Source organism: Cucurbitaria berberidis (genome assembly GCF_010015615.1).
Source record: "Cucurbitaria berberidis CBS 394.84 unplaced genomic scaffold K460scaffold_3, whole genome shotgun sequence".
Classification (NCBI taxonomy): Eukaryota; Fungi; Ascomycota; class Dothideomycetes; order Pleosporales; family Cucurbitariaceae; genus Cucurbitaria; species Cucurbitaria berberidis.
In genome coordinates this window covers 1,032,737-1,055,853 of record NW_024468937.1, presented here as the reverse complement: position 1 = coordinate 1,055,853, position 23,117 = coordinate 1,032,737, and the positions used below count along the sequence as shown (strand labels likewise).

Genomic DNA, 23,117 nt, shown 5'->3' with positions numbered 1-23,117 from the left:
CCGGGACGTTTGGTCAGACATCTGTCAGCGTGATGTCGAGGGCTGGTGGGATACGGAGGTTGACGTCGAGGGCGTGCGAAGAGGTAGGCGTTGACGAGGGGTGTGCAGCTAACATTGGTTGGCGGGTCGCTTCGGGTTGCTTGTGCTACGCGGCTGTACGGCCATTGACGGCCAGACTTCACATCGCGTTCTGCTATTTCGGAACATCTGGGCTGTCGTCGAAGGGCAGTGGTTTTTGTTATAGTTGAGGAAATAGGTCTGATTGGCGTTGATGAATGTTTTCCTAAACCCTAGCTCACTTCCTTCTGCCATGACGCGACAGATTTATTAGGTTAGCTATTCTTACAACTCCACACTCCACACTGCAGGCTACAGTCTTTCTATTCTCTCGCGCCTCGCGGATAAACGCGCATTCCATGCGTTCATGCATCCCCGCCATACGAACACGAACGCCTGTTGGACTCCACAAACGCTTGTTGATCTCCCATTCGTTACACAAGCTATCATGTCCTCATTGCATAATCTTTCCTAGCGCTTCGGAGCCCTTGCATATTGACCTCGAAGTCCGAAGCCATTAACCTAATCATGCCACTTGAAGCATACATGCTACTCTTTTCCGTCAAAGGTATTACAACAATACTGTCCAAACAACAACACGTCTTACCACCTTTACGAGCTTGTTTTGCACTTCCTCTCTTCAACCCGACATGCGCATGTCCAGATTGCAATCTGCAGCATCATTTCGAAGAAGGACTGCTACGTTCTCTAGGCCGTGTCGCGACGTTTACAATCACGCTGTGCACTGCGCCTCATGTCCTACCACAGTATGCGTGGCGCTACTTCTTCCCGCCGCCCTGCGGACATCATAGATACATACTGCGCAGATACGTGGCACCGCCAGCGCTACTTCGTCTACTGTAGAAGTCCTTCATAATAAAGCAGCTGTTCCAGCTTATCCAAGGACGCCACGGGAAACTGCAAGCTGCAAGGCCTCGCAGGTACGATCCTAACGCTTTTCCGTTGCTCCATCTCCCTATTGGGATTAGGAGCCTGAGTAATATGTACACCAGCGGGGTACGCAAGTACGATGTCCGGTACTAAGATCCGTGGAGAATTAGGCCATTGACGTATCATCCTGTGTATGACGGACTGGATATGAACTCTACGCCGTTTGAGGAGGAATACGATGGGCGAGATCAATCCCTGGCTTTATAGCGTTCGAAGTGCAGCCTTGCACGTTTGATGAGATAAGTCTTTAGCTATGCAGTGAAATAATGCCACTACAGGCAAAGAAGCTTTGTGATGTATCAAAGGCGCGCACGCCAAGTTTGAAGGTCGCGGAGATTCACTGTGTTGATGATTTCCAGGAGGGGATCGAGAAGTGTGAATTGTAGTTGAGAACACACGTGTTGGTACCGCTCACGAGGCAGAGTGGCTTTCGGGTGCGTGTTGGAAAGCTGGTCATAGCGGATAAGGGAAGGACTGCTAGAGCGATGATGATGAATACCGTTTTGCGAGGTGGCGCATAGTTTGGCCTATATCTCGATAGCAAGTAATTTCCAACGTGAAAGGAACATGTACATAGAGAATAGTTACATTCATAGAACTATATAACCACACAGTATAACTTGAACACCATTAGATATATATCGAAAATAAACGCGAAGATGTTGGAGGCCATGTTCTTATCGCGAGAAGTAGGACACCGATGGCTGAAGATAAAGTAGGGTGGTGAAGAGCTGAGAGGTTTGAGGTCCTATGCTCTCGCATGTCTCGTGGGGAAAGAATTTAAGGATACATTATTAATATGTGTTATTGGAGTCTGTTGCATGGAACTTCACGTAAAGAATTCGTCCGCAAGACTAAATCAACGAATGTGCGAGTTGGAGAAGGAAAGTGTTCGCGCTGATACGACTGACGTCGATAGTCGAGAGCTTGACGGACATAACTGTCAGTCGCTCTTCCTCAATCTGGTATCCAGGGAAATTCCCCAGCTACGAATTCTCGGTGCTGTCTAGAAGTAGCTAAGGAGATGACAGACGCAAGTGACGGTAATGACTGACCCGGCAGTTGCCAGTATTTTCAACCGTCTTTCCAGCCGCATCGGCCTGGACACAGTCCAGGCAGATACCTCTGGAGTTTGAGTAATGGATGAGACCGATATCGCTCAAAAGGTCCTCCTTCATGGTGCCCGCAGATCTACAGTTACAGTCGGGATCTGGGCACAGTTTTGCTGGAGGGTTGAGTCCATCCATCTGAGCCACCACAGTCCTGATATGTGTGATTGAGTGTGCGCCTATCGGCCAAAGACCACCAAGTTGAAGATTTACGATGAACAAGCCGATGCACTGCAGTCCTAAATCGCAGACCAATCTTTCACATAAGGTTATATTTACTCCGGAATAATCGATTCCATCTCTGACGGCTACTGCCTTGCAAATGGCGGCAATTGCTCGTTTCTGAACATCATGGAAATCGCTCAGGATACGCTCGAGCAAGCGGGTGGGAAGGAAATCGTGGCCGTGCGCTGCGGTCGTGATGCTGAACGGACTGGCGCGATCGAGAACCAGGCTTCGGGACACTTTGTGGAACTCATGCGGCAGGTCAAGTAGGTATGCAGCCAGCAAGGTCTTTTCAAACCCTGGATCATCTGGAGTCTCAAGGAGTGCCGCGATCCATACCAATCCCCACGCATGCATTGTATCCAAACAATCGTACTTGTGGCATGCGATTACGACATTTGCCAAGGCTGTAGCTGTAATCTTCGTAGCAAACTTGGAGGTCTGGATGTGGATCACTTTGCAGATAATGACGATGGACTCTGGATCATCTTCAGGAAGTGAGACTGTCGGTGGCGAATTTTGAGACAAAGATTCGCCCTCGAGGAAGCGACCATCGAACATGGCAGCGAAGACAGGCGAGGCAAAACTGAGGGCCGTAGAAGAAACTAGGATTTTGCGTATCGGCTGCTCAGGCTTTCCAAGCTGGAGTAGAACGTCTCCTTGCTTATGAATCACCTCTACTTCCACTTCCAATCCTCGTGCTGTAGACATTTCAGGTGAGCCTATCACGTTAGATCTTTCGAATGCACCTGTCGATACGCGGTTGCAACCTACCGGCTAACTTGCGTTTTCGTGAAGTCAACATGTCGCTTTGCAAAATTTGTTATCGATGAAGGACCCTTCGTGGATTGAGATATGGTAATGGAGGGGCGTTAGCAAGGTAGAAGTGAGGTCCTTGTTCTGAATTTGGTCTGACGATGAAAGAGACGGAAGAGATTTGATTCTTGGACGTCGACTACTAATTCAGGTGGCCGTGCGGGGCGCTCTGACATTTCGGTCCAAAATCAACGGGATCGAGCTGCTTGCAGAGACTGCCATGCCACCTTCTATACCTACTTCTGTTAATCCCTTCTTCCGTCGTTCTCAGGTACGTTCTGATCAAAATCGGAGGTTTGAGAGGGGCTCAGAACGTGGAGGATGATGTCACGTAGTCGGCAACGGTCACGCGCTGCGATAACGGCGGTGGCTGGCGTGTTCGCGTTGGCGCTGCTCTCAGGACAACACCGCAGTCGAATGTGCTTCGAGTAGACTGGAATTACTGGGCGCAAGCTTTACCAGTCGCTGGCACTTGTGTCGCAGAACAGTCGCGAGAGGGGTGTGCGATGGGCCGCCGTCTAATATTGTTGTTCCTTGCCGTATCAACGTTGCCTCGCGGCAGACGCGTCCCGAGGGAGCTGGGGCGATGGATAAACTCTTCACGATTTGTCTGCACGATTTGTCGGTTGAAGAGATAGGTATCCTTCCTTGAACCGTTTCCAATAGTGCGCAGTCGACGTTGTCAGGTCACTTGGTCTGTATTGGGACAACAGATGCGTAGCTCCCGACGCGAGACTGGCGCGTATTTATCTGGCGCCGAATCGGAGGCGACCCGCCGAGTCGATAGCGAACAATCTCCAGAGATCCTCCGGCTAATCCGAATCTTGTCCCTCTTCTCCGCGCTTTCTGCACGCTTCGCCCGCAATACCTCCGAGCTTCGACGGCGACAGTTCGCAGCCGCAGACGTAGCGAAGTTCAACCGTGGCCCTCCGTAACTCGTACGCCATTGCCCTATGCCGCGGACGGCCTTCCGTCGCAGATTAGCATCTAGATTGCACGGCTCACCACCCCGCTTGTTTGCGAAGATGTGATAGCAGTACTGGTGAGCCGTTGGTGGCGTCGTTGGCTTCTATGCGTATGTTCCCTGAGGAGACTTTCTCCAGGACGTAGATATGCCCAAAAAAAGAAATGAGGGCGGATTTAGAATCGTGAAAGAGACGTATACAGCAATGGCATCGTGGTTTGCCTGGGGTGCCCCTCCACAGTTCCGCAGTGCAGCCCTTCGGAACGTCGTCGGAACGGAGACGATTATTAGGGGCCGGCTACTACACCGGCGTATGGAGCTCCATGTACGTACCTCCTGCTCCACCCAGGCATGCAATTGGCCTCTAGTTTGACCACCCTGCTGACCCACAGCCCAGGAACTACACTAGGGGGGCATCGGCGAAGCCTCGAGAGCCCCTAAACGGGTAAAATGTCAGTAGAATCTCCCCTGGCGCCTACTAGGGACTGGCTGGCGCCATTGGATGCGACCCCGCATCATCTACGGCGCAAAGTAATCCAAACATTACCGGCGTGCCCGCATACACACGGGAGCAACCAGTTGTTGTGCGCATTTGCCCACCACCAAGTGGGGAGGCCTGGCCGTGTGTCGTGGGCCGAGTGACCCAAGATTAACGGCATGCTCGACGTCAAGCCAGAGGCTCTTTGTGGGTACCTTTTCTTGGAATATATAAGCCCCTCACTACCCCTCAAATGCTCACGTACCATCAGTCCTCTTCTGTACAAATACGACTCGCAAATTCCTGCACGACATTCGGAGCCGCAAAAGGTATTCCAGCCCTGTACCGTACCCCTCATCTGCCGGCAGCAGGGCCATTGGCTGACACTTCTCGTGTTAGAACAAGTACTCCAGTACCTTTCCAGCTCCTAGTATATATCCTCTGCGGAGCCTCAATTGTTCTTCTCAGTTCAATAATTCACAATGGTATTTCTCCGCTCAGCTTCTCGCCTTGCGCGCCCTGCCTCCTCCCTCCTTGGTGCACGCGCCGGGCCTCGATTGACTTCGTCTCTGCGACAACCCAATGCCTTCAGAACGCTAACCTCGACTGCTTCACAACAGGGCAAAGTTCTTCTCGTCCTCTACGATGTAAGTGTCCCTCAGAAACTGGCAACACCAAGGCAATGCGACTGACATGGCTCAAAGGGCGGCATCCACGCCGAGCAGGAGCCCCAGCTTCTCGGAACCACTGAGAACGAGCTTGGCATCAGGAAGTGGATTGAGGACCAAGGCCACACGCTCGTCACCACCTCTGACAAGGAGGGTGCGGGCTCAGAGTTCGACAAGCACCTTGTTGACGCCGAGGTCATCATCACCACACCGTACGTCGAAGCTACCCCGCATCGTCGCTAAAATGCCCCACCACCATGCTGCCGGTGTGATGGACGGGCTAGCGTGGGAAGCATCATCTGCACGAGCACCGGCTAATCAATTTACAATAATAGTTTCCACCCCGGTTACCTCACAGCAGAGCGCCTTGCCAAGGCGAAGAACCTGAAGCTTGCCGTTACTGCTGGTATCGGTTCCGACCACGTCGACCTCAACGCCGCAAACAAGACCAATGGCGGTGTCACCGTTGCTGAGGTCACGGGCTCCAACGTCGTCTCCGTCGCTGAGCACGTCGTTATGACTATCCTGACTCTTGTCCGCAACTTCGTTCCCGCTCACGAGCAGATCGTCAAGGGTGAGTGGAACGTCGCTGAGGTCGCCAAGAACGAGTATGACCTCGAGAACAAGGTCGTTGGTACTGTTGCCGTTGGCCGTATTGGCGAGCGTGTGCTGCGCCGTCTCAAGGCCTTTGACTGCAAGGAGCTTCTGTACTTTGATTACCAGCCCCTCTCTGCCGAGAAGGAGAAGGAGATTGGCTGCCGAAGGGTCGAGAACCTCGAGGAGATGTTGGCACAGTGCGATGTTGTCACCATCAACTGCCCACTTCACGAGAAGACCCGCGGTCTCTTCAACAAGGAGTTGCTCTCCAAGATGAAGAAGGGCTCATGGCTCGTCAACACTGCCCGTGGCGCCATTGTCGTCAAGGAGGACGTTGCTGAGGCGCTCAAGAGCGGCCACCTCCGTGGATATGGTGGTGATGTCTGGTTCCCCCAGCCCGCCCCCAAGGACCACCCGCTCCGCTACGCCCAGAACCCCTGGGGTGGAGGCAACGCCATGGTTCCCCACATGTCTGGTACCTCGATCGATGCGCAAAAGGTATGTCTTCACCATACATGGTATTCTGTCCGCTTTCAAGTTGCTAACATGTCCCAGCGCTACGCCGATGGCACCAAGGCTATCCTCGACGAGTACTTCTCCGGCCGCGAAAACTACAGGCCCGAGGACCTCATCGTCCACAAGGGCGACTACGCCACCAAGGCGTATGGCCAGCGCAAGTAAACGATTCATGTTCTTTCCAAGCATTTTCGGACGAATTTCTTTGCAGGTTCCAGCGAGTCAGAGGGTATCTGGCAGTGTATGAAAACAAATATATCCACTTGAACTCATCCTATTTGCATAGCGATCGTGAAGAAACGTGAAAAAGTAAACGGTATAGGGAGAAGTGAATTTGAAATATTGCAGACAATAAGAAATATATATCTGAAGAGTGTATTTTGAAGTAAAGTTACACCTATGCATCTAGGCAGCTGTCTGGGTTGTATACATCGACCTATCGATTCCGCGAAAGGGACCGCCGCCTCTCATCTTCGTGCTCATCCTCACTATCGTCTTTGAACCCCTCCTCCAGCTCCCTCCCGAGCCGCCTCTCCTCCTCCATCATACTCCTGCGCTGCTCCAGGGCCTCCCTTCTCCTATCGTCAATAGGTTCAAAACCGACCATACCCTCGCCTTCCTCGTCGTCAAACAGCTCGTCCTCGTGGTGTCCACTGCCGTCGATGACCGTGCGGTCCCGTCCCCAGGCTGAGGGCGCGAATAGATTGTACAAGGCGTCGGACAGTTTGGTTCGCCAGGAGGCTGATGTCGCGAAGGCTGGGACGCCAGTGGGCATGGGCAGGTACTGGTTGTAGCGACTGCGGTGGCGGCGTACAAAGGGGAGGATTATCATGGCGAGGAGGACGTAGAGGATTGCGGCCAGGAAGAGTGGTACGAAGATGGTCTGGAGAGTGGGTTAGCATGTTGGGAGACATCTCCTGCATCGACTCAACATGACATGTTTCGTAGAGTCGCTACCACTGCAACGCGAACGCACCTTGAGGAAATGCATAAAACCCGCCATGGCTGTGGTTGCATGTAATAGCGATGCCGGCTAGGCTGGTGGTGCGCGTCCTTTTGTTCTCCCAGAGCTGACGCAAGATCCGGGGGGCTGTTGGGCTGGCGCGATGAGACACAGCATGCGCCAGGTGTGGACAAAGTATTTTGAGCGCCTACTTGCAGGAACTGTGCCGGTGCCTGTGCCTGCTACGCCACGCGAATATGTTCCCCCCAGTGCGCTGCAGAGGTCGAAAGCGAAGAGGTTCGCCGTATGGGCAAGCAAGCAACGACGCTTGCGCCTCCTGGTGCGCCACCACGGGCCAGGCAGGGCACGTCTCAGGGGAGGATCGCATCCCAAAGCGGACGTCCGTAGAGACCATGGCGTGCAGCATGCCCTATTCGAAACCCATGCGGAGCAGCCCTATACCGCGTTGCAGCACCCGTTCGCTGCTGAAAAGGCCCCGTACTTTCATGTTTACCTCTCGGTAGTCACACAAGAGCCGCTAAAGTCGTAGGAACGCGGCCACTTCCCGAGTTCACCTGCGGCCCGCCTTGCCCACCCTTGACAACGCCTCGAGGCATTTCTTCCCACCTCAGATACCCAGTCTCGCGCCCCGCACTATCGTTTCAGCAGATTTCGACGGGCAGCCAGCCCAGCACGGCTACAGACTACGCGGGCTCGGTCGAAGACAGCATACCGCATAGCATCGCAGCGCATCGAACATTGGGAAGGTGGATAGGAGGACACGGTTGGGCGGCGCGCTCCACGGGCGCCACCACAGGGTATATCAGACTCGCATAGGATGGATGGCAAGGGTCGGCAATCATCCGCCGGCAAGTTCTTTGGGCGACGGCACAAGGAGAAGGATAAAGCTGGCAACGAGAGACCCGTCACCTCCACCACCGACAGCCCGCCGGGGAGCTCGTATGGCTCGCAGTCTTCACGGCACTCCCATAGACACAGCACCTCAGCCGCCTCAATCGATCGGCCTGTATCCTTGGTAGCAGAGGGCATCTTTGCGCGAGCCGGCCCCGTATCATCCATTGACCCCCCGCGAGACGACACAGCACGAATGGGCGAGCCGCTGCCACACCACCTCAACAAGGGCGGCGGAGACTTTCACCAGTACCCAGTCTTTACCGCGCCCTCGACGCCCCAGAATGGGTATAGCACTCCGCCGCCGCGCCCCCCACCGCACACGCACACGCAGACCATTGCCTCGAGCCAACCTGGCGACCGCGGCGTGTCCACGCAGCAGTGGGGCACGCGAGAGCCCAACAGGAATCCAAACTATAGCTACTATGCGGCAACAGACTCGTCCAACAACACGCGCGCCTCCTCGGACCAGGCGAGCATCTACAGCAATGACTCCAAGAGTCGCAGCAGCAATATCTTCTTCCCGCAGAATCCTTCTCAGTCCACCTTTTCGTCAATTGGCCTTGATGCGGGGAGCTTGCTCCCCACGGCGGCCTCCACTCCCCGCGACTCGCACCGCCACATGATGCACCACAATTCGTCGTCACCGTCCTCCTCGACTGCCTCGATACAAAGACCACCAGACCATGTTGTAGAGAAGGAGTTTATGAAGCTCATGGTGAAGCGGGGATATAAGAGCTTGCCCGAGCAGGCGCAACGCCAGATGGAGGCATACAAGATTGATAAGAAGTGGACATTGGTCTACCAGGATAAATTGGCAGAGCTCAAGCATGAAGAAAAGAAGCGCCAGACGCAGACGCAGCGGATAACATATGGGGGTGGTGCGAACCCAGATATCTTGATGCGGGCCGAAGAGGAGGGATCGCCTGAGTGGTATGTCAAGAAGGTCATGGACAACTCGATTACCATAAAGCAAATGTCGAGTCTGGAAATCAGCTTAAGGACACAGCCAATCGCTTGGGTCAGGGGCTTCATCGAAGCGCAGGGCCAAATCGCCCTCACGAATGTGCTCACCAAGATCAATCGCAGGAAGGGGCAAGGGCCGGCTCCTCCACCCAGCGTTATGGCGCAGAAGGCGGAGAACGACGTGGAGCGCGAGTACGAAATCATCAAATGCTTGAAGGCGTTGATGAACAACAAATATGGCGCAGATAACGCCCTGCACCATCCATCCATCATTCAAGCGCTGTGCAGTTCTTTGATATCCCCACGCCTCAACACAAGAAAACTTGTCTCGGACGTCTTGACGTTTCTCTGCCATTGGGGCGAAGGGTCTGGACACGAGAAGGTTCTCCAAGCGCTCGACAACCTCAAGGCGCAATATGGCGAAAGCAGTAGATTCGATGCCTGGATGCGCATGGTGGAAGTTACTGTCGACGGCCGCGGCAAGATGGGCTCTATGGTTGGCGCCTCAGACGAAGTACGCAGCGGAGGCATTGGCGTGGAGAACTTGTTGATGGAATATGCAATCGCCACCCTCTTCCTCATCAACATGGTCGTGGACGCTCCAGAGCGAGACATACAGCTCAGGATGCACATTCGTGCGCAGTTCACAGGATGTGGCATCAAGCGTATTTTCAAGAAAATGGAAGGTTTCCAGTACGAGGTCATCGACAAGCAAATTGAACGGTACATGGCCAACGAGGCCATTGACTACGAAGACTTCCTCGAAAAGGAGAACAGCTCCATGGTAGATAGCGTCGAAGGCGAAACCAAGGACTTAAACGATCCCTCACAGATCGCAGACGCTATCATGAACAAGATTGCCGGTAGCAGGACGCAGGATTATTTTATCTCGTCCATGCAACACTTGCTGCTTATGCGAGATACTGAAGGCGAGGATCGGCAGAGAATGTTCCAGTTGGTGGATCAGATGCTGAGCTACGTGGCTATGGACCGCAGATTGCCAGACATGGATCTAAAGCAGAGCTTGAACTTTACTGTTCAGTCCCTGTTGGATAAACTGTATACCGATTCCGAGGCCCGACAAGTGCGAGATGAGGCGATCGAAGCACGCCAAATTGCCGACTCGGCGATTGCTGAGCGCGATGAAATGAAAGCCCAACTCGAGCTCGGCGCAGATGGCTTAGTTCAGAAACTGCAGAAACAGCTGGCTGAGCAAGAGCGCATTATCGAGCTCCGTGGTCGACAAGTCGAGCAGATGAAGGCCGAGCTTGCAGAGGTGCAAAGAATACGGGCGCAAGAGTTGCAACGTAATGAATTGGAGACTCGCGAGCTGTACTTGATGCTTAGGGATGCTCAAGATGTTGCCGCGTCTGCAGCGAAGAAGTCAGGGAAGGATGGACTGTCGACAACCGATCCTGCGCAGATGCAGGGCATCATGGATCGCGAGCGATTGATGAACAGGCTCGAAATTCAGCTGCAGAGAGCAAGGACGCAAGCTACGCTAGAGGGCAAAACGCTGCAGATGCAGCCGAGCGAGAAGTTGAGGGAACTGAGAGAAAAGATGGAGGGTGACATGGCTGCTGGTATGCAAGACCAAAGTTTCGGTGATCTCGACACAAACAACTTCGGATCAATACGACGAGGGAAAAGTAGTATACCACGCAGGAAACCGCTTCCTGGCCTCCCTGGCCAGATCGGTGAAGAAGATGTCATGTCAGAAGATGATGAGGACATGGTTATCGAACAACCTCGTCTCATAACCTTGCACAAGCCGAAGCTCAGCGCCTCGACAGCCAACGCTCTTCTGGGAGAGATCGCCTCGAACGTCGAGCGATATGACGATTCAGATACAGAGGACGCTGGCGACGGCGTTACAACAGGACCTTCCCATCCAAGCATTGATTCCGATCCCAAGACGCCTGCAGATGGCGAAGCCGCGAAGCCTGTTATTCCTCCACCACCGCCACCTCCTCCCGGTGCACTCGGATTTCCTGCTAATATACCTCCTCCACCGCCCATGCCCGGCACTAATGCTAATATCCCACCGCCTCCACCACCTCCTCCGCCAGGCAAGCTTGGGTTCGGTGGTCCGCCTGGAATCCCTCCACCACCGCCCATGCCTGGGGATGACAGCATGCCTCCGCCACCTCCTCCGCCACCAATGCCTGGCGGGAAGCGCCCTGGCTTCATGCCAAAAGCTCCTGGTTTCGCGCCATCTGGTGCTGCTCTGTCAGGACCTCGGCCTAAGAAGAAGCTAAAGGCTCTCCATTGGGATAAGGTTGACCAGCCTTCGACGACTGTTTGGGCAACTCGAGGTCTCACCTCTGAAGAAAAGGAAGAGAAGTACCAGGAGCTTTCGAAGAAGGGTGTGCTCGAAGAGGTGGAAAAGCTCTTCATGGCTAAAGAGATCAAGGCCATTGGCAAGAAGACTGGAAAGAAAGACGACAAGAAGCAGATCATATCGCGTGACCTTATGCACAACTTCCAAATCAGCATGGCCAAGTACTCGTCATATGCGGTTGAAGATATTGTAAAGATGATCATCCACTGCGACAAGAAGATCCTGGACGACACTGTAGTCATGGACTTTTTGCAGAAGAACGACTTCTGCGACATACCAGATAACACTGCCAAGCTCATGGCACCTTACTCGAAAGACTGGACTGGACCCAATGCTGGTGAAAGTAAGCGCGAACAAGATCCAAGCGAGCTTACACGAGAGGATCAGATCTTCCTTTACACCGCGTATGAGCTACATCCTTACTGGAAGAGTAGGATGAGGGCCCTCGCGCTTACCCGCACCTATGAATCCGAGTACGACGAAATCTCCAATAAGCTTCTCGAAGTCTCGCGCGTATCCGAGAGCCTACGTGATTCGTCTGCCTTGATCAGTGTCCTAGGACTCATTCTCGATATTGGTAACTTCATGAACGACGCCAACAAACAAGCAAACGGCTTCAAGTTGTCGACCCTATCAAGGTTAGGCATGCTGAAGGATGACAAGAATGAATCTACCTTCGCCGATCTTGTGGAACGCATCGTTCGCAACCAATACTCTGGTTGGGAAGGCTTCACCGACGAAATCAGCGGCGTCATCACTGCTCAAAAGATCAATGTCGAGCAACTCCAGACCGATGCGAAGAAGTACATTGACAACATCAAGAATATTCAAATGTCCCTTGACGCTGGTAATCTGTCGGATCCTAGTAAGTTTCACCCTGAGGATAAGGTGTCTATTACGGTACAGAGGAGTATGAAGGAGGCGAGACGGAAGGCCGAACAGATGGCCGTATTTTTGGAGGATATGCAGAAGAGCTATGATGATATTATGGCATTCTACGGTGAGGATCCTGCCGATGATAGCGCGAGGCGCGACTTTTTCGCCAAGTTGGCGAATTTCGTGATGGAGTGGAAGGTCAGTCATTCTCTATATTCAACCCCTTCCCCTTTCCCAGCCTTGAGTCTTCTTATTTTCGACGCTTTCGACGGAGATTTGTTTGCTAACTTCAATAATAGAGGTCCAGAGAGAAGAACACCGCCCTTGAAGACCAACACCGGCGCAACGAAATCTCCATGCGCCGCAAAGCCGCCCAAGTCCCCAATCCACTCTCACCCAGCGCCCTTTCCTCAGATTCGGACGCGCCCAAATCACCCGCGTCCACCGGCGCTATGGACGACCTGTTGCAGAAACTACGAGCGGCGAAACCCGAGGCAAGAGACCAACGGGATCGTCGTCGTCGTGCAAGGTTAAAGGACAAGCACCAGGTACGCGTCGCATCCGGGCAGAAGATTCCCGAGATTGGTGTAAACATGGAAGAAGAAGGTGCCGGCGGGGAAGAGGAAGCAAGTAGCGAAGTCAAGGAGAAAGGTATACTCTCACCTACCAGTGAGACTGCCGAGAGTGAAGCTAGTGCTGCAGGTGCGATTACAAGTCCCGCAGGTACCGACGCAGATGTTGCAGATCGCGCGGCCGCCATGCTAGAGGGTCTCCAAGGCGGCTCGTCCCTGAACAAAGACGGCAGTCTCAGTGTACGGCGCCGGCGAGAAAGCGCCGATACGGAGCGCCAACGACGGCGGAACCGCAGGCAGCAGGCTAGTTCCACCAAGACCGAAGACGGCGCCCTCTTGAGCCCGTCGACCATCCCCGAGGAACTCGAATTCCCGGCCGACGAGGATGAGAACGTCGCTAGAGGGCCTGATACACCCGTCACCGTCGTCCATCCACCTAGCCCCGAGCAAAAGGGAAGGGACTTGCCCACGCCGCCGCCGGAGGAACGGTTGTAAAATGTGGGAAAGACGGGCAGGAGGGATGGATGGAGGGAGGGAATGGGAGGAATGTGGGGGGCTTAAATGGTTTCGACTCTACACTTTGATACCCGATCGCCAATTATTTTTTAATCTTGGAAGCAAAACTTATATCAACCTTGTTTTTTGTTAAACTTTGGGTTTTATCATTCGTTTGCCTGTTTGTTGTGGTTTTCGGCTTTTCTGTTTTCGTTTGCATTGGCGCTTTGCTGATGATAGCATAGCGGAGTTTTTTTTGGGGGGGGTTTTTGTCCTGTTTGGTTTGCTTGGTTGTGATTTACAAGAGTGCGGCGTTTGCGTTTTGTGAAGACTTATTACTGGCATACGCTCGGTCTTTTTTTCCTTTTGCGTTTGAGCTATCTTTTCTAGTTGAATAGATGATCTTGGGAAGTTTGATTTGGGGTTTCCCTTCTACTATTTTGCCAAGACCGTGCTTGCGAATATCGTCAAAACCAGGGTGCTTTCTGTGCTTCCCTGCTCTTCTCCGCGTCTTGTCGATTGATTTTCAACTTTTTGCCTCATGGGCTGAGGGCGTTGGTTGGTTGGTTGGTTGATCGTCTGGTGGTGGTTGCACGCATGGTACGTGGTGTGTTACACTTTTTTCATGGGTGTGGTCAATCACATGGTTATACTAGAATCTAGACCATCATCTTCCAATACACTACGCATGTGGTTCTTCGTAAGTCTCTCCACTTGCGGATCGGTAGGCACCACGTTGTCACGTTTCCTACGGCGACGTTCTCGCGTAAGACACTTTTTGAATTTGACAGAGAGAAGGAGAGAGAGGTAAGCTTTATAACTTTGTAAATGTATGACCAAGTAGGTAAATGGTATTCAGAAGATCTTGCCTTTTCTAGATCGTGTTTTCGGTGCCGACTGGAACCCGTAGAAGCCAGGTTAGTTTATGGCTACCTTTGTGCAACTACATTGACTACAGCCTACTTATCGTACTGAAATCATGCCATGTTCGCTGTCTTCGCAGCCTCGGTGTTGGCAAAAGTTTACACTAACATGATCATTCTCACGACATATCCGCAGCTCACGTTGCAAAGAATTCAGCGCAGTCAGCACTTGCCATGCTGTGTAGTCTCACGATTACAACGGCGTTGTTCAACACAGCCGGGCCACTTCTTACTCTGCATCTGTTCATTGGGCGTGGTTCTGGCAAGGCCACCAATCCTACAGTGGTGGAGCCGAAGGCACAAGTAGCGATTGAGTTTAGCAAAGCGATCACAATTTTGAACGTAGACCTCAATCTGACAGTTGTTTCGAGACAAAAACTATGCATTACGTGAAAGGCAGACAAGAGGACTGCGTCCGCGGATTCTACGTCGTGCTGCTTGTTCCTAGGCTAGCCTATGATAGTGCATGGATCTCCATCGGTAAGCGGGGTGTTGGGTGTCCCGCTCTCCCTCAACATTCGTCGTCGAATCGTCTTGTCCGACACTATCAAAGTTCGGCGCGCGCGGTGGGTGCCTTAGTTGCCTACTGTGAGATACGCAAGAAGATTTGGCGAGTCAAGATTCGACAGAGGATCACGCTCTTAGTTGCTCCTCGGCGAGCGTCGGATCCCCTCGACATGTCCGTACGACCACCAGCGCCACTACGGAGCAAGCCGAGTGCCCATCAAATACGCAAGCGTCTATTGGTGAGTGGTTTTGCGTTGTTTGAGCGCATTCCAGGGATATGCGGGTGTGCCATTGAAAGAGATGGAATAGACCTCCTCCGATTGGGAGCTAAAAAGGACCGCTATGGATTCATTGACCTATCGCTGTGTAAGACTCGGGGTAAACGCCACAATCCTATTTCTATCGTAGTACTTACGTGACTTTGGTAGACGTGCGACATACTCAGCCCTACCTCTATGGCCCTGCGGCTCTTAACACCCCCAGGCTTACTCCGGGTTTCTAGCAGACACTTCGGCTACGGGATTCCTTCTTTGGCTAACCTCGAATCTAGAGAGGGCTTCTTGACGCCTCAAGCGAACCGCGCCCTGGTTCAAGAGCGCGGGGCCGTAATGATCGTCGTTTGGTAGCTGAACCTCCACGCTGGCCAAGTCCACGTCGCCCGGCAGCAACATCTCCACCACTCCTTGATGAAGCCATGTTTAGACCAAGAATGGGGATTCTCACTCAATAATGGTGCTGTGAGATAAGGGGGCCAAAACCGACCAAGACTTGCCTTGCCATTACCTTGCGGGCTGGAGACTTTTCGGCATAATGCTGTGTCCATCGTAGCATACGCGTAAGAGGCTACTACTTCGGCGAGTGAGATGCACAGCAGGCTTCTCACATGCAACCTAAAATCTGGGCTCACATTTCGATATTCTTGGTCGTACGCAGTTGGCCTTATGATGGGGGATCTACTCAGCCGACTCAGCATCTCAACATGATCGACATATGTTGCGTCTGCCATGCTACTGGCTCGCACACGTCAGTCAGCCACTCATGGCATATACTCCATGCTCTCTTAGTAGCTCGAGCTCACCGTCTTGATACCATTCCGGCGGGCGACCATGCCAATTTCAGCAGAAGACGACCCTTTAGGCTTGATGTCCAGTTGGGAGATGCACATTGCTGACATGGTGGCACTGCAAGTCACGCGTAGCATCTTTTTGCATGCGCCTTTGGATATCTTGATAGATGTATAAAGAGCTGCGTAGACCTCTGTTTGTCTCACATCTGCATACCAGTACCTTCTATCGCTTACCTTAGGAGTCCGCTACCTTATTCGTCCTTCATTCACTAGGATCTTAACCTTCTCACTACATAAATAATGTATATTCGCTCCATCTTCGTCACCACCTTGGCGGCTACTAGCACAGCACGAGCGCTGAACCTAGCTGAAGGGGCAAACTCCGCAGCCGGCAGCTCAAAACGCGCACTCGGAAGCGTTGTTAACTGGACTAGAGGCATTTTCAACAGACAAACAACATGTCCTGCTGTGTGGAGCGAGATCTCCACCAACCTCACAGCCCAATTTCTAGCAGACGGTCAATGTACGGATGCGGCACGCGCAGCCATTCGATCAGCCTTCCACGACTGCTTCAATGGCGCCTGTGATGGATCCCTTATCCTTGCCAATGAGTGCTCAAACTCAGAGAACGCGGGTCTCTCTCAGCTATGCGGCAACCTTGCGAACATTGCAAATCAGGCGAAAGTCGGTGTTGCAGATCTCATCCAGTTCGCTGCTGCACACGCGATCAAGACGTGTCCTGGTGGACCCACCGTTCCCGTCAAGATAGGCCGTAAGGACTCCAGCACTGCAAACGCCCTTGGTGTGCTTCCAGCTCACAATTCCGGTGGCGATGATCTGGTGAAACTTTTCGGTACGTTGACTCTTCCACGAAATGGTTATCTTGGCTAATACTGTGACTGCTTCAGCGTCGAAGGGATTCACACCTACCGATCTCGCCGCCTTAATCGGTGCCCACACAACGGCTAAGCAGCGCTTCGCTGACCCATCCAAAGCTGGCGCATCTCTCGACTCTACCGTCGGTACTTGGGACACCAAATTCTACTCAGAAACGAAGAGTGGCAAGGCACCTTTCACCCTACAAGCCGACAAGAACATTGCGGAGAACTCGCAAACATCCGCCCCTTTTAGCAACTTCGCCTCGAGTAAGGGTGCTTGGGACGCGGCTTTTGTTAGTGCAATGACGAAAATGAGCATGTTGGGCGTTGATGGAAGTAATCTGATCGATTGTACGGGTGCGCTGCCCGGGGGGAGCAGGAAGCGGGAAATCAAGAACAGCAATATCTTTGACCGCCTCAAATGGTAGATGCCGATCGAATGATCTTATAATGTATCTCGGGCAACGGAATGTGTCGCACAGTTTATATGATGGAGTGGTATTGCATGGTAGGCGTTAAAATGTACACTGGAATCTGGATGGCAGATTATCTTTTCAACTACATTAGTTCGAAATGGCGTTGTTGATGGAGGCTCCACTTTCATGCTTGACAGTCGTAGATTCGCCTTCTGGCATGCAACGTCTGTCGGACGAGTTTGCGCGCTGTACCATAGAGTGCTTTGGCTGAGACGGGGAGCATGCCACCCTTACGAGGTATACTAGGTTTGATTAACAGTTAATGCGGAGTATGATCTCCTTGGTCCATGCTAAGTCTTACATTTTGTCAAGGAACCTTTTCAAACAATCTCCTGCTGTCTGCGTAGGGACGATAGTGATATTGGGGTGGCTATGCACCGATGTGAAGGCCACTAGGATATAACTAACAAGTTCGCGAGGTGCAGCGTCGCTAATGAGCCGCAAGTGTCCTACCATTGAAAGCGTCCACAACAAGTAGGTTAAAAAGCATCCTGAAAAACTCTGGCGAGTAGTCAGTCTGCTACTGCGAAACAGTATTGGCCAATAGATGTCAAGCTATTAACAATTGACTATGATTTCTTTGACAAAAGATTTGAGGTACAGCGGACAACGAAGCGGTTTGAAAACTCCCGGATTGCTAATCGCAATGAGGAAAGTTGTTCCGCGCCGAGAGTAGTGGGGAAAAATTGGTGCAATCTTCCAACTTTCAAACATCATACTGTAGGGGCTGCCGTATCGCGGCTGTTGATGTTGAATGGTTGATGTTGAATGGAAACCCGTCTTAGATAGCCGTACATCTTGCGCATACAGTGTAGCTCGAACAACGAGCACATGAGATCCCCCTCGCGACCGAGACCGCAACATTTTTTAAGATATCTAACTCTTCTGGGCTGTTCTTGAAGATCTCCACATAACTTTGCAGTTGCTAATTGTCAAGAGTAAGATTCTTTGGGGCTGTTCAGGCCGCGCAGGTTCAGTAATAACGAGACGAGGCGAGTAATCGCTTCTGGGGCAGATGCCGAGATTTGTATCACCAGGCTACCGATATTTTGAGGCCCGAATTCTCTAAATAGCGACGTGTAACCGCATCGTCTCCTCAAAGTAACACAACGTAGGTAAGCATATCTATTTCGGGACTGGCGGCTGGCTCTCCAGAGGCCACCACGCCCAGACCATTTCCGGAGACCTCAAGGTCTCGCAAAGCTTTCAAGGCTGCGAAACATCTCGAACAAGCACAATTTGTCGCAGTTGAAGGTCTAGTCATGGTCCTGAGGTCTGGTGTGCTATGTCTGAGTGCAACACGATCTCGTACCCGCGCAGTTATTTCGGGCGAACAAATAATCTCAGCAATGGCGTTCGGGGACTGATAGCGTCGGGTTTTCAGTCTCAAGGCAGTACACAAACAGACATGGTGAGGTGCCTTGTGGTGTGGTGGAAGGATCATGTTTGTGTTTCACAGTTAGCGCGCCAAGACCGCTCGTGTTCCCCGCAATAGCTGCGTTTCCTCATCCTCCCTGTCGTCTTCATATCTTAATCACGAAGACAACCCTTGTAAGCGCACCATGTTGCTTCTGAATGCAAACTGCTTTGTTCGAAGTTAGCTTTTGCTCTCATCGTTCAGCGGCTCTCTGTGCATGTCAACGTTCGTTATCCACGGAACGCCACAAATCGCGGATTAAGACTCCAATTACAGGATACCCTTGTGTAAAAAATCGAAGCTATCCTCTTCGTCTGGCAGCAGCTTCCTAGCCGATATCGTTTTGCGTTGTAAATGCGGTTGAGGCGTCGAGGATCTGGAAACCGTTGGTCTATCACACCTCTCTGAGCAAAAGCAAACTGCGACTGCTCACATCGTCCCGCAAAAAGTAAAACGATCAGCAATCTCGACCAAGATCCTGATAGCAATTAAACTCCGCATGTTCTGTGGCGTCGACGAATCCGAGCCATTCCGAACCCTCAAAGAGAGGTGTCATAGATACGCTCGGTGGCAGTGTTTACTACAACGGCAGCTGAGTTCGTACATCAAACGACAGATCTCTTAACATCTTATTCCAAATTATTAGACATACCTCGTCAATCGTTGAGGATGGTGACATCTCCATAGCGACGTCGGCGAGAAGCCGGTGGCCTGCACCTGCAGTGTTACCTGGGCTGGCCCGCCACGTTTTGGGTGTCGTACAGCGTAATGCTCTCCTAAACATACACGGAGGGGCATCAACACTATGTTTTCTTTTGCAACTTATTCGTCCTGCCTCATAACATCTGGTAACCTGCCTGATCAGCTATAACGGATGCCTTCCAAATTTGACGATAAGGGTGCCACCGCTACAGCAACACAAGATGCGTGTCGATGCCAGAGGACAACTACCCGATCCGTCCTCGACAGTCCACGACAAGGGTCCTTTCATCCTTGCCATTGCCGTCACGCTGGTCTCACTCGCGCTATTGACCTTCTCGCTCAGAATCTACACACGTGGAAGACTCCTTCGCTCCTTCGGCATCGATGACTACATGGCCGCAATAGCTGCGGTGCGTTGGTTTGAAAACTATGTAATGATTTGTTACTAATATTGCTCCAGTCATGCCTACTCGGAGCTCTAATCACAATTGCCTGCCTCGTCAATCTAGGTTTCGGGAAGCAGTCATGGAGTGAGACCTCAGACAACAATCCATTTGAATTCAGCCCTTTGATTTGGTCATATTCTTTACTCATCATCATCGCCATTGGCCTCGTGAAGCTCTCGGTTGCTTTCTTCATATTGCGCATATTCGAACGAAGATACTGTCGCCATTTTCTTTACGTTATCATTTGTGAGTTCATCAAAAAGTGCTTCAAAACTGTCGAAATAACACATCTAGGCCTTTTGGTTGCCCTGACGCCCGTATGGTTTGGATCGACACTCTTACAATGTATACCAGTTGCCGCAACATGGAACACCTCGACTCGGTCTGGGGCTCGGTGCATGTCACGATCGGCGTACATGACATTGAGCCTGGTGAACAACTGTACTGCCACACCCTTTCACTCGGGCGAAATTCGTTTCTGACTTGTGCAAATAGCGCTCAATGCGGGCACCGACTTGCTGCTAGTCATTCTTGTGCTCCCCATAGCCTGCAGCCCTTCACTAGGTCTCACAAACCGAGTGTTCATCATTTTGGTGCTCTCTCTAGGGCTTATGTAAGTCCTTGACTTCAATGCTTACGCATATATCCATGTGTAGATTCGCTTATGCCTTAACACAGCGCTTGCGCAGCAGCCATCGAACAAATGAGACTAGTCTTCAATATCTGGAAGACCAATGAAACAGACAAGTTAGTCCATCTCTTCTCTAAGTCTCGACATGATACATCGACTAACATTGGAGTCTAGCATGCACGACATGGCCTTCGTTGTTTGGAGCATGCAAGTACTCCTCTCCCATAATAATCCCACCTAGTGCTAAAACGTTCATCAGTGTCGAGTTAGCTACCGCCCTCTTAGCTGCGTCTCTTCCCACACTGAAGCCTCTTGGAAAAAGTCTACTCGAGTCATTCCGTAAGCGGCAAAATCGCACCTCTAACCCCATCCCGAGCACATCCATACCTCACTCAAATTATTCCTCCTACCACTCCAGGTACTCAAGCCGAACTGTCATCTACCGCCCGAACACTGCCTACCTCCCTAGCCTGAGTCGCTTCCATGACGACGTATCGAATCTCGACTTCGACATTGAGACACGTACCACACGAACGCGAACACAAACTATGCGAACCCGCACGACACACAGTAGGAACGTGAGTGACTGGAGTCAATTCTCAGGTTTCACGTATTACACAACCGCGACAGAACCTCCGGACCTAGAGCATATGACAACACGCTCCGCTGGAGCCAGTGTGACTGAGTTGGAGGATATTGTGAAGGCACTTGGACTCGGGAGAGACGTTGGGCGTGAGCCAGATGTCCTACCTGCGATCACGGCGATGGACAGTACGTTGCCCCATGAGAGGGGTGATGGTGTAGAGTTAGTGGACATGGAGAGAGACATTGGAGATGATGAGATTCGTTCGAGCGATGGAGGCTATGGCCAAGAGGAAAGGAGCATGACTGGTATAGATCTCCCCAACGCTCGTGCTGTTTGAATAATTGTGGTGACTGCTAGAACGAACTTTTAACCATTAGAGGTGGCATGCTCTATGATAGATGAATTAAGGGTATATCATTTTCTATATAATACTCGTTCCAGATACCCGACTGGTGGCGTATCTGGATATGTGGGTGTGCTCACCTCTGTATATTTTCAAGTCTCACGACTCAAATTCAAAGTTTCATGCAGGTTGTCGGTATCGTTTATTGTGGGTCATGTTGGGATAACGTGATGTAGCCGTCTAACATGCCAGTGCCTGTATTTTTCATAACAATGATGTACTAAATTTCTCCTGACGAATCATTTGAAAAATCTGGTTATAGGGGAATAATCGAAGCACTCCATACACTAATAATATTACAGGAACTCACGGTTGCTGCTCAACTATGTAGATACTGAGGTTCTGTAGTACACATGTAATCGCTAATATTATGTGCTAAAGTGGAGCCCGACGAGGAGAAAACATTTCTGATTTCACAATTCGCCACGGAGAGAGCATGTCAACAGCGTGTGGCTTTTAGACACGCATTAGCTGCCCGTTCTTTAGGCGCTGGTGCACAGACCTGAATACTCCACTTGTTGCTGTAGATCCCCTGTTGGCGGGCCCGATCGGCAGGCTCAAGATCAGTATTGAGTCCTTGCCTTCTTGTGATTCGAAATGAAAGATGTGATCAGCGCCTGTGCCCTGGCTGAGCTATCGCTAGTCTGTAGAGTTGTATCTTAGGTATGGAGATGTCTTTGATGATCATACATCACATGCAGATAGAAAAACTAGATCCCGGCATGGTCTATGAGGAAATACGGGTGTAGTGAGAAACAGTTGCGAACGGTACGAAGTAAATGTTGGTTAAATGTCCCCGGGAGCTGAACGATTTCCTATGGTGATCAGCTTACTGTTTGCCACTGTCTTTTTCGCAAACCTGTAGGGTTTCGAATGTTTGGCGACGTAACTAGAGAAACTGGGTAACTTATAATGTACTGTGTGCGTTAATAGGGCTGAACATATTGAGGTGTTAGGTGGTAAGATCTCTGGAGTCTGAGAGAGTTCCCTGGCTATCTTAATCCAATGTGATGGGGACTCCCGGACATAAGGGGGGGGACCTAAGAAAAACGTCATGAATTATCGATTTTGAGTTAGTGTGCCACCATAAGGCCTGGCCTTAGGAGCGAAACCCATGCCACCCAAGGCCCCGCACACACTAATCATTAGCTCGTCCTCCGTTCCTGTGGTGCATGAACCATGAAACAATAAACACCAGCCTCAATAGCATGTTACTGATTCTAGAACACGTTGGGAAACTGAGGATGCTAGCGTCTGAGCTACGGGCACGCGCGTCCGGGAGGTGCAACGGCTGCGCTTCCCGCCACAATCTCACAATCTTACGATATTCAAGGTTGTTCTTGGGATACATCTCTAAAAGGGGACACAGCCACCCTTTACTAATTACATTTCCATGTCAAGACCGTATGATTCAAACTAGATCAATCGGTCTTTTTCCCAATACAGTGGCCCAAGGGCCGGCATGTCGGAACAGGGAGCCACATCTTGATCATCTTTCGAAGCCGTGAATTTAGTAGGAAATGAACGCGTGATTTGGACCTGCTACTTGGGGTACACACCCTACTTCCACGGCATTAATTACATCATACTATTCAT

The 23,117-nt window shown here is 51.6% G+C and overlaps 6 protein-coding genes across 6 annotated transcripts; 4 read left to right on the top strand and 2 right to left on the bottom strand.

Moving 5' to 3' along the window:
- Positions 1-1,862: 1,862 nt before the first annotated feature.
- Positions 1,863-3,147, bottom strand: K460DRAFT_354734 (uncharacterized protein; the record flags this gene model as incomplete). The annotated part of the gene is made up of 3 exons (XM_040931813.1): positions 1,863-1,994; positions 2,064-3,043; positions 3,117-3,147. 3 exons carry the CDS (start codon positions 3,145-3,147, stop codon positions 1,863-1,865), a joined length of 1,143 nt encoding a protein of 380 aa, XP_040787427.1.
- A 1,935-nt stretch (positions 3,148-5,082) lies between these two features.
- On the top strand, positions 5,083-6,546 carry K460DRAFT_286359 (uncharacterized protein; the record flags this gene model as incomplete). Its single annotated transcript, XM_040928878.1, has 4 exons — positions 5,083-5,247; positions 5,305-5,480; positions 5,604-6,363; positions 6,421-6,546. 4 exons carry the CDS (start codon positions 5,083-5,085, stop codon positions 6,544-6,546), a joined length of 1,227 nt encoding a protein of 408 aa, XP_040787426.1.
- A 157-nt stretch (positions 6,547-6,703) lies between these two features.
- Positions 6,704-7,464, bottom strand: K460DRAFT_365806 (uncharacterized protein). Its single transcript, XM_040933252.1, has 2 exons — positions 7,358-7,464; positions 6,704-7,264 (listed from the first exon to the last, which is right to left on the bottom strand). Exons 1-2 carry the CDS (start codon positions 7,382-7,384, stop codon positions 6,818-6,820), a joined length of 474 nt encoding a protein of 157 aa, XP_040787425.1. The 5' UTR covers positions 7,385-7,464; the 3' UTR covers positions 6,704-6,817.
- Positions 7,465-8,162: 698 nt separating this feature from the next.
- On the top strand, positions 8,163-13,486 carry K460DRAFT_376444 (cytokinesis protein sepA; the record flags this gene model as incomplete). Its single annotated transcript, XM_040934879.1, has 2 exons — positions 8,163-12,617; positions 12,719-13,486. The coding sequence occupies 2 exons, from the start codon at positions 8,163-8,165 to the stop codon at positions 13,484-13,486; spliced, it is 5,223 nt and encodes a 1,740-aa protein (XP_040787424.1).
- Positions 13,487-16,282: 2,796 nt separating this feature from the next.
- On the top strand, positions 16,283-17,288 carry K460DRAFT_285979 (class II peroxidase; the record flags this gene model as incomplete). The annotated part of the gene is made up of 2 exons (XM_040928856.1): positions 16,283-16,835; positions 16,891-17,288. The coding sequence occupies 2 exons, from the start codon at positions 16,283-16,285 to the stop codon at positions 17,286-17,288; spliced, it is 951 nt and encodes a 316-aa protein (XP_040787423.1).
- A 2,312-nt stretch (positions 17,289-19,600) lies between these two features.
- K460DRAFT_394652 (uncharacterized protein) lies at positions 19,601-21,646 on the top strand. The gene is made up of 7 exons (XM_040936008.1): positions 19,601-19,865; positions 19,916-20,147; positions 20,196-20,342; positions 20,397-20,514; positions 20,580-20,648; positions 20,707-20,739; positions 20,792-21,646. The coding sequence occupies exons 1-7, from the start codon at positions 19,677-19,679 to the stop codon at positions 21,453-21,455; spliced, it is 1,452 nt and encodes a 483-aa protein (XP_040787422.1). The 5' UTR covers positions 19,601-19,676; the 3' UTR covers positions 21,456-21,646.
- The last annotated feature ends 1,471 nt before the right edge of the window (positions 21,647-23,117 follow it).